Source organism: Hordeum vulgare, chromosome 3H (assembly GCF_904849725.1).
Source record: "Hordeum vulgare subsp. vulgare chromosome 3H, MorexV3_pseudomolecules_assembly, whole genome shotgun sequence".
Lineage (NCBI taxonomy): Eukaryota > Viridiplantae > Streptophyta > Magnoliopsida > Poales > Poaceae > Hordeum > Hordeum vulgare.
In genome coordinates, this window is record NC_058520.1 from 466,637,803 (window position 1) to 466,655,770 (window position 17,968).

General features: G+C 45.7%; 2 protein-coding genes and 1 long non-coding RNA gene across 3 annotated transcripts; 2 read left to right on the forward strand and 1 right to left on the reverse strand.

Moving 5' to 3' along the window:
* Positions 1 to 6,247: 6,247 nt before the first annotated feature.
* Positions 6,248 to 6,750, forward strand: LOC123444305. Its single transcript, XM_045120989.1, has one exon. The coding sequence runs from the start codon at positions 6,306 to 6,308 to the stop codon at positions 6,543 to 6,545; it is 240 nt and encodes a 79-aa protein (XP_044976924.1). The 5' UTR covers positions 6,248 to 6,305; the 3' UTR covers positions 6,546 to 6,750.
* Positions 6,751 to 6,949: 199 nt separating this feature from the next.
* LOC123444304 (disease resistance protein RGA2-like) lies at positions 6,950 to 10,079 on the reverse strand. The gene has a single exon (XM_045120988.1). It carries the CDS (start codon positions 8,941 to 8,943, stop codon positions 7,426 to 7,428), a length of 1,518 nt encoding a protein of 505 aa, XP_044976923.1. The 5' UTR covers positions 8,944 to 10,079; the 3' UTR covers positions 6,950 to 7,425.
* Positions 6,995 to 12,487, forward strand: LOC123444306. The gene is made up of 2 exons (XR_006630976.1): positions 6,995 to 7,342; positions 12,092 to 12,487. It is a non-coding gene; the product is annotated as an uncharacterized LOC123444306 (long non-coding RNA).
* The last annotated feature ends 5,481 nt before the right edge of the window (positions 12,488 to 17,968 follow it).

Genomic DNA, 17,968 nt, shown 5'->3' on the forward strand with positions numbered 1-17,968 from the left:
CTCTGACTCAACCAAAGCAAAAGCCAAAGGCATCAACCGGTTATTGGCATCACTTGCTATTGCAACCAACAAAGTGCCCTTGAATTGTCCGGTCAAAAACGTGCCATCGATGGAGATGACAGGACGACAGTGCTGGAAAGCCCTCACACATTGCTCAAATGCCCAAAATGCACGACCAAATACGCGAACCCTATTTCCATTCTTAATCCTTGTTTTCTCCCCATACGGCTCGACCACATGAACCATGCCCGGGTTAGTGTGGGCAATAGCTCCCAACAACCTAGGTATGCGGTTGTATGCTTCCTCCCAATCACCATACAACATCTTGAATGCGGCTTGCTTTGCTTTCCATGCCTTACCATATTTCACCTCGTAGTGAAAGAGGGCTTTCACAAGGTCTTGTACGCTTTTTATGCTCATTATAGGAAGAGAGGAGATGGAGTTGGAAAGCCTATAAGCGATGAACTCGGAGGTTAGTTGTCTATGGCTTTGCGACGATAGGGCACCATCAACCCTCTTGCCTTGACACATGTGAGGCATACAACTGACAATGTTCCATCCTGGCCCTCCTTTCCATGGTCTTGCACGGACAATCCAAGGACAACCTCTATCCTCACATGCAACCGTGTAATGCAGCTTCATGTTTGAATGAACAACTTTGTGTGGCCTGTAATGCGTAACAGAATATTCATCCAACCACATCTTCAGTTCAAAGAATGTTTCGAACTTTGACCCCGGCAAAAAAAATAATCTTCCCATGTGTGTCCCGATGAGAAGGTGGCCTAACTCCAAACAATATGCCTTCGCCTCCGTCAACCACGGCTTCATCCGCAAGGCTAAGATCCTCGAACAATGGTGTCCGGTGATCACGCTTTAATACCTTCGTGAAAGCTTCAGCCTCCTTTGCCGTGAACCCTTCCTCATCAACTTCTTAATCGGGACCCTCATCGTCAGACTCAGAGGCATACCCACGTGAGTACGGAATGGAATGGTCCATTGTCTCTTGCAAATTATATTTGTCCAAATCACCAAGATTGTTGTCATGAAGAACATTACCATCATCATAGTGCTCATAATTAGCCTCTACCAATGGTTCATGTTCAATGTTGACCTCTTCGTTAGCCTCATACACACAAGAAAGAGGTTCAATGCTGGCCTCTTCGTTGATGGTTGCAGGAATAGCTTCAACAATCGAAGAGGAAACCCGGTTCAAATCCAACAAGTTAGGAACATTTGTTTTCATGGCAAATAACTCTAGAGCCTTGTCTAGTGATTCGGCCACCGTATCCTTGTATGCAAGCCAACATTGCCCGGAGTTGACACGCATGGTCTTCCAACGAATGTGCATTCCGAATCCCACATTATGCCTACCAGCAAACTCAACTACATCACTAGGGTCCATCCAATTCAAATCCTTTCGGACTTGTTCCAACAATTCAGCATAGCTAGGACACAAATCGAACACCATGTCAAGCTCATCCGGGTCCGGATCAATATTGCCTTTTAAAAAGGCATCCTTGTCCACGTGATGAACATAAACACATGTTCTTCCCATACCTAAACAACAAAACATAGAACCTTTTTATGAGCAATCATACAATTACAATAACCATAGCCTAACTTCCAAATAACCCTAACCCCCTCATAACCCTAACACAACCAAACATCCCTAACCCTAGCCTAACCATGGCCTAACCCTAGCCTAACCCTAAAACAACCATAATGCACACATCCAAACAACCCTAATCCTAACCCCATCATACCCCTTATCCTAACTTACAAACAAATAAAACAATATGATATACATCCCACATTTCATGAAAAACTAGGGTTTCCTCAAATTTGCAAAAAAAAGAACACAAAAGATTTTCCTTTGGATGAGAATGAGGGGAGAGGTGGGGATTACCTTAGGGGAGTGATTGGACAACAAATGCCCGCTCCAAACCTTCAGATTTGGTGATGTAGAGAAGGATTTGAGGGAGGGGGCAGTGGCTGGGAGAGGGGCTGGGGGAGGGGAATGAGGGAGGGGGTGGGGAGGGGGGTGGGGAGGGGGCTGGCCCGTGGCTCTGTAAGTCAGTGTGTGGCGCCTAAGGGTCAGGCACCACACATTACAATGTGTGACGCCTGAGGCTTAGGCGTCACACTGCCTGGGGGTGGGGCCCTCCCTGCCACGTGGTCGGGGGTGTGGCGCCTAACCTCTAGGCGTCACACAGTACAGTGTGGCGCCTAGGTGTCGGGCGCCACACAAAAGGGTCAGGCCGGTGAATTATTTCCCCCGAGGGGTCAATCCGTGAGTTCTTTCGTCCCAGGGGTCATTTTTGTCAATTTTGCCGTTGGAAAGATGGATATGCTAATCATACAATTACAAAGCAACCATACGAGGTTGAAGTTGAAGACCACTAGCCAATGAAAATAGATTAAAATCTACCAGCTGATTTCTTTATTTTGTAAGCCCCCTCTCCTGCTTGACACGTGCACTTGTGAGGCACACCCACCGCTCTTCCACCTTGCCGTATCTTTTCCCAAGCTGTTCTTACCACTCATCTTCTTCCTTCTTTTCCCCTCATCTCTCTTTGCAACCTACACGCTCTCCTGCTGCTACACATCTGCCATGGATGCAGTCGCCGCGCTGCGAGCTGGTGTTAGCCACCGCAGCTAAGCATGGCCCCTCTAATTTGGCCCGCACCTTTTGCTCCCCAACTGCAATCCATGGGAGAAGTGGGGAGGGGATCTCCGCCATTGCTGCACAACGGAGGAGATATGCACAACACCGACCTCTACTAGTCAGCAACGATGCTCCACCATGGCTGGTATTGCAATGCGCCGGTGCTGCTGAGAGAGGAGTGCTGCAACCGATCGATCTTGTCGGAGACGGGGTTGCTCCCACACAGCTCACGCGGTGTGGCGTCCTCCCTGCTCTCGACGGACGGCGGAGCTGCAAGTGGCTGTGTTGTAACGACGGCGGAGCTGCAGTGCAGCGGTGTGGTGCTGTGCAGGTTTGACGGAGCTACAGAGTAGCGGAGCTGCATGCCGGAGCTGCAACGGGTCGGCGGCGCTACAATGGAGCATCGCGGTTGCAAAGAAGCATGGTCGGAACTGCGACGGGTCATCGTTGCTGCGTTCGAGCACTTCATGTCGGTGTCGTGGCTGCAATGAAGCATGGTCGGAGCCGCGACGGGTCGCCGGCGCTGCGTTGGAGCACAGCCTGTCGGTGTCGCGGGTGCAATGAAGCATGACCAAAGCTGCGACGGGCTGCTGGCGCTGTGTTGAAGCTCTCTCGGCGCTGCGCTGGAGTGCGGCCTCATCGGAGTTAGAACCTTTTTATGAGCAATCATACAATTACAATAACCATAGCCTAACTTCCAAATAACCCTAACCCCCTCATAACCCTAACACAACCAAACATCCCTAACCCTAGCCTAACCATGGCCTAACCCTAGCCTAACCCTAAAACAACCATAATGCACACATCCAAACAACCCTAATCCTAACCCCATCATACCCCTTATCCTAACTTACAAACAAATAAAACAATATGATATACATCCCACATTTCATGAAAAACTAGGGTTTCCTCAAATTTGCAAAAAAAAGAACACAAAAGATTTTCCTTTGGATGAGAATGAGGGGAGAGGTGGGGATTACCTTAGGGGAGTGATTGGACAACAAATGCCCGCTCCAAACCTTCAGATTTGGTGATGTAGAGAAGGATTTGAGGGAGGGGGCAGTGGCTGGGAGAGGGGCTGGGGGAGGGGAATGAGGGAGGGGGTGGGGAGGGGGGTGGGGAGGGGGCTGGCCCGTGGCTCTGTAAGTCAGTGTGTGGCGCCTAAGGGTCAGGCGCCACACATTACAATGTGTGACGCCTGAGGCTTAGGCGTCACACTGCCTGGGGGTGGGGCCCTCCCTGCCACGTGGTCGGGGGTGTGGCGCCTAACCTCTAGGCGTCACACAGTACAGTGTGGCGCCTAGGTGTCGGGCGCCACACAAAAGGGGCAGGCCGGTGAATTATTTCTCCCGAGGGGTCAATCCGTGAGTTCTTTCGTCCCAGGGGTCATTTTTGTCAATTTTGCCCTTTCCAACTAGGCCTGTCTTTGTAGACCGGAGACAGCATGAGAAGTGAAGGAATGTTTCTTTTCAATATTTTTTCGAGGAATCATCTTGGAGGAGTTCCCCTGCCTGGATATATTCAAAAAAAATAGTCACAAAGTTACAAGTTTTATAAATTTTGAGATAATAATGTCCATTTGTACTAACTCAGAATATGGTCAAGAGGATACAAAACATAATAAACCTACACCAGTATAGTATGCTAACACATACACAAAAATGGGATACTAGAAAGTCAAATAAGACTGAAACTAGCCAAAGACAATTTGAATGGATGATATATCCATAAACTATGTTGCCACTCATGTGGGACAAACACATCCTTGACCACCTGCTTCATACAAGTAAGAGAATGGACGAAGCCAGTGCATGCATTGATAGATAACCTGCATAAGATACAATTTATCATAAAAATCATGTCAACTTTACATAGCCACAACGAGCATAACAAGGCATACCATGCCACCGTAATTAGCGAATTAAACTTATGAGGAATTTCATTTGGCCAGTGACCATACATGTTGGTTGCGACTCGGATAGAAGTTCGGCACCGGGTTGAATTAATCACGCGCACAAAAGTGTATAAAAAGGTTTAAGTGTATCATCATGACCTAGAGTTGGATTTTCTTTTTTAGAGAGTTCTACATGACACTATTCCAAGTATGGGGTCCTTGCAGTCAGAGACATCAAGGTATCTGCATAATCCCTACTCATATGCATTGCAATTTAAGATATATGTCACATGATCTTCACTTGTAAGAGGGCAACATGAGTTTGGCAAGCTTGAGGATTTGATGAAATTGTTAATATAGCTCTTTTTTGGACATATCCGGGTTGTTGTTCTTGGACAAACCCCGTGACTTCAATCGATGAGATCTTCTATTCTTGGTCAACTCAGTCTACAAGTTGATAGCGGGCGGGGACTGATACATATATATGGTGGCAAAGGTGTGAGGCTTCTAAGGGGAACATATTGCGTTGACGATGAGAACGGTATTTGCGATACAAGCCATCAACATGAACTATATACATCTTTAACTACAACATAGTCACATGAAATAATGTGGCATGTGCCTAACATGGGTTCAAACAAGCTTAATATAGATGGCTCATACTTTTCCGATGGCTCAGGTGTCATGACGAGAGTACTTCGTGATGATCATGGCCTAGCTACCGTCGATGCTACTTGATTGGTACATCATGTTCTGGATGCTACAATCGCCGAAGCATAGCCCTACCGAGGGAGCTATATTGGAAAAACTTGACTCTTTGCCAATGACTGTTGAGTCTAGTTCAATGGGACTAGTTGAGGTATGCAATGGACCGATCAAAATATGGTGCTTGTATATGGCGATTTAGGTTGAACGATGCTTGCTTGCTCGAAGGGTTGGTCCCACCTCCTTGCAATACTGTCTAGGGAGGCGAACCATATGGCGTATAATCTAACAAGAGGAGTGATCCTCCAAGTTTTATATTTCAGCAAGAGGGGTGATCCTCCAAGTCTTATATTTCTTGATGCTTTGCATGATATAAATATTTTCAAACCTCAATAAAGTGCAACAGATTCATGTCATAAAATAAAGAATAATCTTTATTTTATGAAAAAAAGAGTGAAGTCTACTTTAAACCTCCCTAGTTTGGTATTTTCAAGCTAATTATCACATTAACATATTTTCATCCGGATTGCCCCATTCAGCAAGTTTCTCAAAAAAGAGAAAAATACCCCTTGTAAGCGCGGGTGAAATGGCGAGAGGGAAATTGCGACATGACACACCACGTGTCCCTAACAATCAATACGTGCCTGATAGATTGCTAAATGGCGTAAATACTGTCAAACCTTTCGCTCAACAAACTCACATTTTTTTGCTAAATGGGATAATGTAGATGAAAAAAATGTTGAAAGTGGTAATTTGTGTAAAACAAATGTTTAAGTAGGGGGACGGGTAAAACTGGAATTCATTGAGAAAAATATAAACAGAGGTTATCATTTTTTTTAAGGGACGGTAGCATTTTATTTTTGTTTGAGAGAGAAAGATGGATAGCATTTGGCCCATACAGATAATATGGGCCCATAAAGGGCCTGTAGATCTGGGCTAACCTTGTACCTTCTTCTTCGTTCGGCTCTTCCTCGCGTCAAGGCCCGCTTTCCCCACCCTCTCGGAGTATCGCTCGCGGCGTCCGCGAAGCAAGGCAATCCGATGCCAGGGAGCGCCATCAGCGGAGGCGCGGCAAGGGCGGCCGCGGTCGCGTGGTGGTTGCAGCGCCACCAGCGACTGCCCCCGACAGCGGAGCTCCTGCCACGCAGCCTCCTTGACCGCACGGTGGAGCTCGCCCACAAGACCGCCGCCGCCGCCGCCCCGGATCTCGACCCCGACCTGCCCTGCTTCCTCGGCCCGTCCTCCCTTCCCGACCTCTGCGACGGCCTTATTGGTAATTAGCGCGGGTCTAGCAGGAGTGTGGCGGATTCGTTGTGCGATTCCGCGATCTTGTCAGATTGGATAGCTAGGGCAAGACTACCATAAATGTCGTTCTAGTAGTATGTCAATAACGGTCCCTGGTTATGCTTGATGTGATCCTTGTTTTGAAATCCATGTCTGTTCACCGAGTTAACTGAGGATCCTTGGAATACCTTATTTCTGCCTACGTATTTGATCCTTGGAACACTATGTATATGCTTTCTTGGTAAAGAAAGCTACTACCTAGAAATTCTCATGCTATTCCAGTACGCAACTAACAATTTCATTTGGGCTGGAAAGTAAGAAACACGATAAACAAATTGACTGAAATAATAGAGTTTGTGTTGCGTATGGGTCAGGCTTCACCTAGCTTAGAAGTTAGAACATATCAAATATGTGCGCTGAATTGATGTTGCATTGTACTGAGCATACTTCCCTTACATATAAGACTATATTTGCAATGCGGTAATTTCGCAGAAAACGGTACAATCGCCAAAAAATCTTGTAAAAAGCTTCTGCTCTTCTGTAGTGTTGGACTACTAACTGTAAGGGTTTTGTATCAGTAACACCTCTTTCTTCCTACTGGTTTTCTCTGTCAGCATGCCTTGCAGATAAAATGGTTCTGTCACTCTGGCTTGTAAGCAGTTCTACCAGACGGTTATGCTGTGTGCTGAGCGTGGACTGAAGTTCAGTACTCAGCTTGTGGAGATATAACTGGAGATCCATGGAGCAAGCTGCTACACATAAGTGAGGAGATGTACCGCACTGATAAAAAAGAGGTACAGTGCAGTTTTTTTTTTTTTTGGCAAGGCAGCAAGCTATGACTTGCAATCACATTAGCAATACATTATTGCATTTTACATCAAATCCTCTCCTGCCGAGACCGCTTCTTACCGAGCACCGCGTGCTTGTCTGTCCTTGCCACGACGAAGCTCACCAAGTAGGTGTAGCAGGGAGGTATCCTGGACCTCCATGCCACTGCTTGGAATGTCCCTTCAGATGTAAATCGCCCATACAAGACATCCTGTGCTGTTATCCTGGGAACCTCACTGGTCTGGGGAGAGGGCTCATGATAAATATTACGCATCACGACAACATTGCTTGTCTTGGCCATTGTCCACATGTACACAGGCAGGTCTTTCTGTAGGAGATTTGTCGGGTGCTCACCAAACATGCTGAGGTGCTTGCTTGCAAAATCTCTCAAGCATCTTAGCACCCTGCGCCAAAACCGTGCGTCAAGATTTGTTCTCAGTAAGACGGCAACGGTGTCCGCTGCCATGAATGATCTGTTCATGTGCACCGCGATCTCCATACCGAGGGCTGCCAGGTTAGGATGCTCATTAGGGTTTGTGCTTCCGAATGCAGCCGTTTTGAAGAAATGCCAGTAAGCTTCTTGGGGCAAAAAACTCAGCACAAGAGCCTGTGTTGTTCCTAAGGATGCTATCTTCTCTGAACGGCTTGTGAGTATTATTTTGCTGCCTGGCATCAGGTGGCTTGCTGCCCAGGTGTACAACCCCCTCCATGTTTCCTTGTCCATGTCCCTGGCTAGCTCAATTACAGCTAGTGAGTCTCCACTCGGGGTGGAAGCAAGGTTCTGATGCTTGATCACACTGCTACCCTTTAGAGTGGCCCAGTTTCCATCATTGAGATCATTGCCGCTGAAGAAGACGATCAACGAGAAGCGCATGCGCACCCTCTCGTCAAGGCAGACATGCTCAACAAGTGTACTCTTTCCGACTCTTGCTGGACCGATTATTGGTAGCACACCCAAACCTCTATTTCCCGCAGCCTCCCTACAAAGCAGGAAGCTCAAAATGGTCTCCTTTTCCATCTGCCGGCCAAACATAACCTGATCACGAAACATATATGCGTCGTAAGGTTGCTGGAAGATTCGAGGATAGCTGGCCAAGAACATCACGAACTCCCGCATGTCACCAATTATTTTCTCGAGGCTACTGAGCATCTTGTCAAGATTGCTGCAGCTCCCGGCATCAAGCACCATGTCCATGCTCGGTGCATCGCACACGGAGAAGAAGGTACGTCTGGTACTGGAAGGACTGAATCTGGAAAGGGCAAGCGAACGGCGAGTGCTCACCTTGCCTTCGTCCCTGTCCATGTGCACTCGGTATCTGAAGGTGTCGAGCGTGTAGTAGCCTCTGTACATACCTTGTCTCAACATCTGGAGCTGCTGGAGCATTGCCTGGTTGGTGATGTGCCTCCCCTCGGCCTCCTCGACGATGGCATCGATCCTTAGCAGCACTGCCCGTAGCCTCCGGAGCTTCTCCCCCTCTGCTCCCTTGGACTGCAGGTATCTCTGGGTTACCATGGACAGGGCTCTGCTGACAAGATCGCCCACGATTGCAGAGAGAAGCGGCTCCATTTTGGAAGCCCCTGAACTGCGAGATTGCTGGTGACACAGATGGATCCACCAAAGAAGAAGAGAGGGAAAGACAGACCAAGTTGTGGCTCAGGTTTGAGGCATAGAAGTCCTCAGTTCTGCTCATGGACGGATGGACACGTTGTAACTTCGACCACAAGGCCGCCAAAATTGACGCCAGTGAGTAAGTAACTACTCCCTCTGTCTTAAAATAAATGTCTCAAGCTTAGTACAACTCTGTACTAGAGCTAGTATAAAGTTGAGACACTTATATTCTAAGACGGAGGGAGTACTAGTAAAGCGAGGTTCTTTTTTTTATATAATTAAAAAAATGTATCTGGGGTATAGAACTTTCATTTATGTCCCAATCAAACCTGCTAAAATTTCCAACCGGACTGGGACAGCTAGTTTCTATGCGTGTAAATTAGAGATGATTGGCACCAAACCATGTGACTACTGGTCCCGCCCGCACAAAAAGAAGAAACAAAGCATATGGCTAGAAATGACATTTTTAAAAACTATGTGTTGTACTGTTGTCTATTGACTTTAAACCTTAAGGTCATTCTCCCGGGTACCGAGTTTCTCCTCTTTATGAAAAGATTGCGATATTCTGTGTTCCTCATGTCAACAAAAATCTCGTTTGGATTGTTCAAATCATCCCTCCTTGCCTATCATGAGCGTCAGAGAATGCGGTTAGTTTTGCATAATTGAGTTGGTCCTGATACTCTCTTTTTTGCGGGGTAAATATGATTTCCAACTAGGATAAAAGTAAATCCAGATAACTATCAACACCAAATCGCGATGCATGCTTCCCTAAAAAAAATGTGATGTACTACCAGGTCCTGATACTGATTGAACCCACTTACCAAACCAGTCATATTCTCCTGAGTGCTGTGACTTCCTACTCTCGGACACTGACAGGTAGCGTGCGATCTAATGCGTCAGGCGATTTAACGCAGCTACTCCAAGGCTGTTCCAATCTCACTCTTAAAATATCGGCTGAAACCAGCACTGCCGATTCGTAAGAGCATCTCCAACAAACACTTGCAGGTGCAGCGGCTATTTTTACGCGTAAACAGTCAGTTGCTTTACCGGGGCCGTGAAATCAAACATGCGTCGAGTAGAAACAACATTTTGCATTCAATGTAAAACAAAGAAGATCAAACAAACACAAAATAATCCGTCAAAAATAGTTTAATTATTATTACAACTGAAAGAAATAATTAAACTTCAATACAACAAATAGTTTATGACCAATACAACAAATGTTTAAGACAACAAACATATAACATCATGTGTTTTGTCGCTCATTTCATGTACATCACTCATCGACTAGATCCTTCGGAAGATCATTATGCGTTTTGGCACGTCGAATGACAATGAAGGCAACAAAGCAGGCCACCCTCTCGACCCTCCCCCGCATTCGTACAGGATGTCCCAACAACTCATACCGAGAATAGCCTAAATCTTGCGCACGCTCGTTCTCGATGATCATGTTATGCATGATCACACAAGCATTCATGATGTATCAAAGAATATTTTGATCTCAAAATCTAACCGGTTCTGTCACAATAGCAAATTGGGCTTGCAAATTCCCAGCTCTCCACATTAAGATTTTTCTTACCTTACCCAAGATGCCGTTCGCAAGATAGTAGCCATAATTATATGTATGACCATTTGCTACAAACTGCACCGGTGGCAGTTCACCATTTGCAATACTATTAATGAGTGGTGACCAGTGAACAATATTGATGTTGTTCAAAGATCCTGGCATTCTGGAAAAAGCATGCCAAATCCAAGTCTCCTGATTGACAATCGCTTTAAAGATTATAGTGCCACCTTTTTTCTGGCTGTGGAATTGTTCATGCCATGCCTTAGGATAGTTCTTCCAACTCCAATGCGTACAATATATTGAGCCAAGCATATCTGGAAACCCACGAGCTTCATTCATTTCCAAAAGCCCTGTCGCGTCTTCAACATTGGGAGCTCTCAAATATTCCGGACCAAACACTTACACGATTCCAACCGTGGAAGCGCTTGACACACATGATGACTTGTCTTTCACCCATGGCCAAGTGATCATCAACTAGATCCGTCGGAATACCGTATGCCAACATACGCAAAGCGACGGCCACCTTTTGAAAGGTGCTATGGCCGAGTTCTTCGACGACATTCCTCCTTTGTTGAAAAAACCGATCATGGCTCGCTAGTCTCTGTGCAATGTATTTGGAGAACTCGATGCTCATCCTAAAACGGCACCAAAAGTAGGATTTGGGTATGTGGGAATCTCCGCAAAATAGTTCCTCGTCAATCTGTTGTGGGCTTTGATCCTTCCCTCCATAATTTATGACGACCAAAAGCCGAACCACCGTGCTTCGACTTTTTATTGATGTGCATAGCTAGGACCATTCCGAGGTCTTCCTCCTCTTCAAAATTAAATTCTTCATAGAAAGAATCATGGGACGAACTCATCTACAAATTTGAATTCAAACTAAAATTTGACACTACAAACAACATACTTCAAAATCATCTACAAAAATAAAGTTTAGTAGCAATATATACCTTGTAAGCGTTTTATCAAACACACTGTGGACGTTTTATCAAACACCTTGTGGGCGTTGAGCTGCAAACCCTCGTCGGGCGTTGTTCGTCGGCAGAACGGGATGCTCCAGGAGTGGCCTCGGCGGCCACCGGGAAGAGAGCGAAGCGGCACACGCGGTGCGGAACAGCGGGAGGAAGCACCGACGGGTCGCCGGAGAGGATGGGGAAGTCGCACGCACGAGCGGAGCTTTCAGGTCCGACGGTTGGTGGACATTCGCGCAGGCGAGTCGTTGTTCAGCGCGCGGTAACGGATGCTAGAAAAATGCAGTGCACGATGCAGTTATGTTCGATGCACGGAGTAGTTTTCAGCACGCGCACGATTTTAGCGCGTCTGCTGGAGTTGTCGATTCGGTCGCGCGCATGCTAAAAGCCGTTTTTCAGACGGGCGGTTTATTTAATGCGTCTGTTCAAGATGCTCTAAAGCCTTTTGAATGCGAATAAACATACACTGAGACGAACAAAGCTTCTGCTTCCCCTTCCACCCCAAGGTGGTGGTGTCCGTAGTTCTTGGCGATGTTATAATTAGAACAATATTGTTCCTCGTCAACAGGTACCACTAGCTGCAGACCGAAGGAGTGGAAGAGAGACTGCAACTGTTGCGCCGCCTGCTCCTCCGAGTCCAGGCCCCACCATCGAGGAGGCCGAGAGGCGGCATTTCCTATTTAGTGCTGCAGGCGTCCGTGTGTGTGCATTTTCACAACTGGCGCTTGCAGCGCCTCTTGCCGGGCCTTATTTCTTTTTTCCTTTTATTAATTTTTTATTACTGCACGCGCCAGTTTGTGTGCATTTTTACAACTGGCGCCTGCAGTGCCTCTTGCTCGACCGGTCCGTTAATTTGTAATTTTAATCTGCAAAAAACAACTGTACTTCTTGGGAATCAAACCAGCGACCTTTCTCATCGAGGTTCGTTCATAATAACATCCGACCACGGAGCTGGATCTGCTTTGATTCAACTTCTTATTTCTTTCATTTCTTTTTTTGTTTTCCTTTTCCCACTTTTTATTTTTTATTTTGTTCTCACTCTATCTTTTTCTACTTTTTTTTTCAAAATTCGTAATTGTTTCTTCAAATAGAGGAACTTCTTTTCTAAATCCATGAACGGAATTTTTGAAACTCATGAACTTCTTTCCAAATTGATGAACCTTTTTCAAACTCGAGAAACTTATTTTTCAAATTTGATGAACTTTTTCTTAAAATCTATGAACTTGCTTTCAAAATTGATGAGCTTTTTTTTTCAAAATTGATGAACTTTTTTCATAAACCGATGAACAATTTTCAAATTTGTGAACTTTCCTTAAAATGATGAACTTTTTTCTAAATTGATGAATTTATTCAAAATCACAAGTTCTTTAAAAATAATTCACAAAAATGGGTGATAAAGTACACATGCTATAAATAGCACCGCCAGATTCCCTTACACTTTTGGCGCTTTTATAATTCAAGAAAGTCGTATCATTCTAGTGGTGATGCACACTCGTATGTAAAGACCTTCGCTCGAGTTCGAATCCTGGAGAAGGCCATTTTTTGTTGTTTTTATGCTCTTATAAGTTCGCTGCGCACTGGCCCGATCGGTCTTAACGAACAGACAAATTGACCTTGTTGGGCCAGGCCCAATTGGGCAGTGCGTGGGCACCAGTATGCGTAGCGGCGCTCAAGGCGTGGCTTAGGAGCTTCCCCGAGAGGCGGCGGATCATGTTAGTGACCCTCCACAGTTGGGCCTTGGGCCAACATACGAGAAATGGACCAAACACAAGGCCATGGAAGTCACCTACTACAAATAGCATAAGGAGGGCATCAAGTTGTCTAAAAAAAAACAAGAAGGGCATCAAGCAAGTTATCCAGAAGGATCATGACGAACACGACACCCGGTGACGACTTCTTCTCGTCCACATCCGTTCCTCTCTCTCTCTCAATCCCCTTGTTTTTGTTGTTTGTAACCTAATTAGCTACCCAAACTCTTGTATGTGTGAGTGATTCGTGAGATCAATAGAGAGAGGTTAACAGATCACAAACCAGGCGATGCTCCGACAACTCGAGATGTTGAGGACCGACATGTACAGAGGCTACTACATGCTCGACACCCTCATGTGCAGATGCCATGCGGCCAAAGATGAGGTGAGCGGCCGCTCACTCGCCCTATGTCGGTTCAGCCCCGTCAAGTGGACCTGCCTCTGTGCCAGGATGCTGAAGAACGGTGTTCGATGGCAAGGGGATCAACGAGCTCCGCAAAGCGCTTCGTCGTGTCGAGACGGTCGTCGCCGACATGGAGGAGCTCGTGATGTTCTTGAAATGCTACCCTCTGGTGTGCCGCCAACCTTGCGGCAGGTAGCTACTTGTCTATGTGTGAATAACGAAAGTGTCTTACCTCGTTAGAGGGACATCGTACGTGTTATGCGGCCAAAGATGAGGTGAGCGGCCGCTCACTCGCCCTGTGTCGGTTCAGCCCCGTCAAGTGGACCTGCCTCTCTGCCAGGATGCTAAAGAACGGTGTTCGATGGCAAGGGGATCAACGAGCTCCGCAAAGCGCTTCGTCGTGTCGAGACGGTCGTCGCCGACATGGAGGAGCTCGTGATGTTCTTGCAATGCTACCCTATGGTGTGCCGCCAACCTTGCGGTAGGTAGCTACTTGTCTATGTGTGAATAACAAAAGTGTCTTACCTCGTTAGAGGGACATCGTACGTGTTATGTAAAACGGACGCACTTCCTTAATATGCGCATACAGTTGGAGGTTACATCTTGAGGAGGAGATACATAGGATAAGATATCTCCTAACTAACTAACTAACTTATATGCTCAAGTAATCTCAGCTACGTTACAAGTCTGCCATTGTGACGACTTCGACTTAATCGTACGCTAATCATACACGCAAATGCGTACGATCGAACTCAAGGACTCACGAGAAGATATCACAACACAACTCTAGACACAAATAAAACATACAAGCTTCGTATTACAAGCCAAGGGCCTCGAGGGCTAGAATACGAAAGCTGGATAAACACACGAGTCAGCGGAAGTAACAATATCTGAGTACAAACGTAAAACATGAGATGCCTTAGAGAAGGCTAGCACAAAATATACAACGATCGAACGAGGCGAGGCCTCCTGCCTGGGAACCTCCTAACTACTCCTGGTCTTCAGTGGCCTCCACGTAGTAGTAGGCACCGATGGGATAGCAGTTGTCGTCAGCGGGATACTCCATCTCCGGGGCTCCATCATCTGGTCACAGAAACGGATCAAGGGGCAAAGGGGGAGCAAAGCAACAGTGAATACTCATCCAAAGTACTCGCAAGACTTATATCAGAACTATGCTAAGTATGCGTCAGTATCAAAGAAGGGGTTTATGTGTGGACTGACTGCAGCAATGCGGGAATAGAGGGAGAAGGCCTAGTCCTATCGAAGACTAGCATCTTCACGGGTCTTGCAAAAATAAATGAGAGTAGAGCAAGGTAACACAACTAATAGTCATATTGTTGCAGCAATATTAATATGAGGTCACGCCCAGAGATCCTTCCTCGACTCCCTGCGAGGAAGCAATCCCAGGGCAACAAATCCAGTTAAGTAGCAGTTGTAGTTGTATAAGATCATGACACAACTCTAAGTTGTCCTGTAACCGTGGACACGGCTATTCGAATAGATAAGTTCTTCCCTGCACGGGTGCACAACATATTCCCGACGTGTTCGATAACACTCTGGCAGAACACACTTTTCTGGGTCATGCCCGGTCTCGGAATATCGAAATGTCGCAGCCCCACCTAAGCTCAACAAAGAGGCCAGCCCGCCGGTCTAACTTCTAAGCACAAAGGGATCATGTGCCCACTTGCCCTCTGCGCTCCTGCACGATGCGTGGGCGGCCGATGTCAGTCCTAGCACCCCTTATAACAAGCGCGATGCATCTCGGGACCACGTCGTTTGAAGAGCTTCAGCTGATACCACGACGTCGAGTACCCATAATTCTTCCCACGCAAACGGTTAGTGCGTAATAAGGCGTTCCGACCAACCCAGATCAAATACCCAAATCCATTATCATTTTTAATAAAGTCATCGACACATCCACGCGGGAATCCACCCGCCTGACATCTATTCATCAAAGATCCCAGTAACATGGTCAAGTAACTATGTGGTCATAACATTGGGGTGAATCCGAGGTATCACCCTCGTTGGATTCCGGACGATGTATCCGTCAAGGAGGACTTAGAGGTATCACCCTCGAGGGTCCCACACTTGAGGGGTTGCACGACAGAGATATCGTCGGGAGTGGTAAAGGAGGAATCGGCCTCGATAACCACGACCGACTAGCTATACTACGGAGATATCATCCTGAGTACTTCGCGAGGCGTCACCCTCTGTACCCGATGGTATCTCTGTAGCGCCGCACAACTAAGGGGTGTGTAAGTGCTGTGCCGGGTCTGGCTCGTCGATCAGGGATCGAGACTTGAAAACAAAGCGGGGCAACTGAACTAAGGGGTCAAAGGGGATGACTGTTCCACCTATACTAAATAGTTTAAAGGAGTACTGAAAGTAGCAGTTCATCAAAATTAGGCTATGCATCAGATACAGGGGCTAACTACAACAGTAGCAAAATTCTGATGCAAGCAGGAGGAAGAAAGACATAGGCGATATAGGGATGATCAAAGGGGGTTTGCTTGCCTTGTTGCTCTGCGGCAAAGGGCTGGTTGTCGGGAGGGTAGATGTACCCGGCAACAACGTCAGTCTCGGGGTCTACCGATATAGGGATGCTAGGGACGCGTGACACACGAACGGATGGCGTATCCGGGTTCGTCTCGTTCTGCTGATCAACTTTCATGTTGAAAATATTTTTATCTTAGCTACGGTTTATTTTATATTAATTTTTAAAGTTTTATTCAATAATTAGGAATTAAAAAAATATTTAATTAAATGCTATTATGACATCAGCATGATGTCATGCTGACATCAGCAGTTGACTAGTCAAACTAACGAATGGGTCCCATGTGCCATAGACTCCATTTTTAATTAGGTTAATTATTAATTAATCAAATTAATTTAATGGGGACCCATGTGTCATACTTTAATAGGATAATTTAATTATCCTAATTAAGAGATTATCTAATTAACCTATTTACTCATAATCATTATCACTAATACTTATTTATCTAATTAGTTAATTCATAAATTAATTAACTTAACTAATTAATTACTAATTTATTTATTTATTTATTATCTATTATTAAAACACATATATATAATTATTATTTGTTTATACTTATACTTATTATTTTCTTTTTATAGGGGGGTTCCTGGACCCCCTTGTTAGTGGGAGTGGGGGTTGGCCCCATATGGATGTGACCCAAGGGCCTAACGCACACACATACACAACACACATCATGCACATGCTATACACATTCACACATATACCTTATGTATATTTTTCTACATACATGCATACATACATATGTACATGATACATACATGCATCATCTTATCTTATTTTCTTTTCTTCTTTTCCATACACGCATTTACACTACACATAGGGGCTAATCCCCTCTGTTAACAGGGAGGAACCGGAGTGCACAACCGGCGGCTCGCCGGAGTAGGGAGAGGAAGGAGAAGGTGGGAGGAGCCCGAATGGGCTCATCGCGCGTTGCCGGGAAGAAGAGCGTGTTGGAATTATGCCCTAGAGGCAATGATAAATAAGTTATTATTATAATTCCTGTATCAAGATAATCATTTCTTATCCATACTATAATTGTATTGAATGAAGACTTAGATACATGTGTGGATACATAGACAAAACACTGTCCCTAGCAAGCCTCTATTTGGTTAGCCAGTTGATCAAAGATAGTCAGGGTCTTCTGACTATGTACAAGGTGTTTTTGCTTGATAACTGGATCACATCATTGGGAGAATCATGTGATGGACTAGACCCAAACTAATAGACATAGCATGTTGATCGTGTCATTTTGTTGCTACTATTTTCTGCGTGTCAAGTATTTGTTACTATGTCCATGAGATCATATAACTCACTGACACTGGAGGAATGCTTTATGTGTATCAAACGTCGCAACGTAACTGGGTGACTATAAATATGCTCTACATGTATCTCCGAAGGTGTTCCTTGAGTTAGTATAGATCGAGACTGGGATTTGTCACTCCGTGTGATGGAGAGGTATCTCCGGGCCCACTCGGTAATACAACATCACACACAAGCCTTGCAAGCAATGTGACTTAGTGTAAGTCACGGGATCTTGTATTACGGAATGAGTAAAGAGACTTGCGGGTAAACGAGATTGAAATAGGTATGCGGATACTGACGATCGAATCTCGGGCAAGTAACATACCGAAGGACAAAGGGAATGACATACAGGATTATATGAATCCTTGGCACTGAGGTTCAAACGATAAGATCTTCGTAGAATATGTAGGATCCAATATGGGCATCCAGGTCCCG

Bases quoted from the DNA above. Each gene is read 5' to 3' on its own strand.
- LOC123444305 (XM_045120989.1), top strand. From the start codon at position 6,306: ATGCCAGGGAGCGCCATCAGCGGAGGCGCGGCAAGGGCGGCCGCGGTC.
- LOC123444304 (XM_045120988.1), bottom strand. From the start codon at position 8,943: ATGGAGCCGCTTCTCTCTGCAATCGTGGGCGATCTTGTCAGCAGAGCC.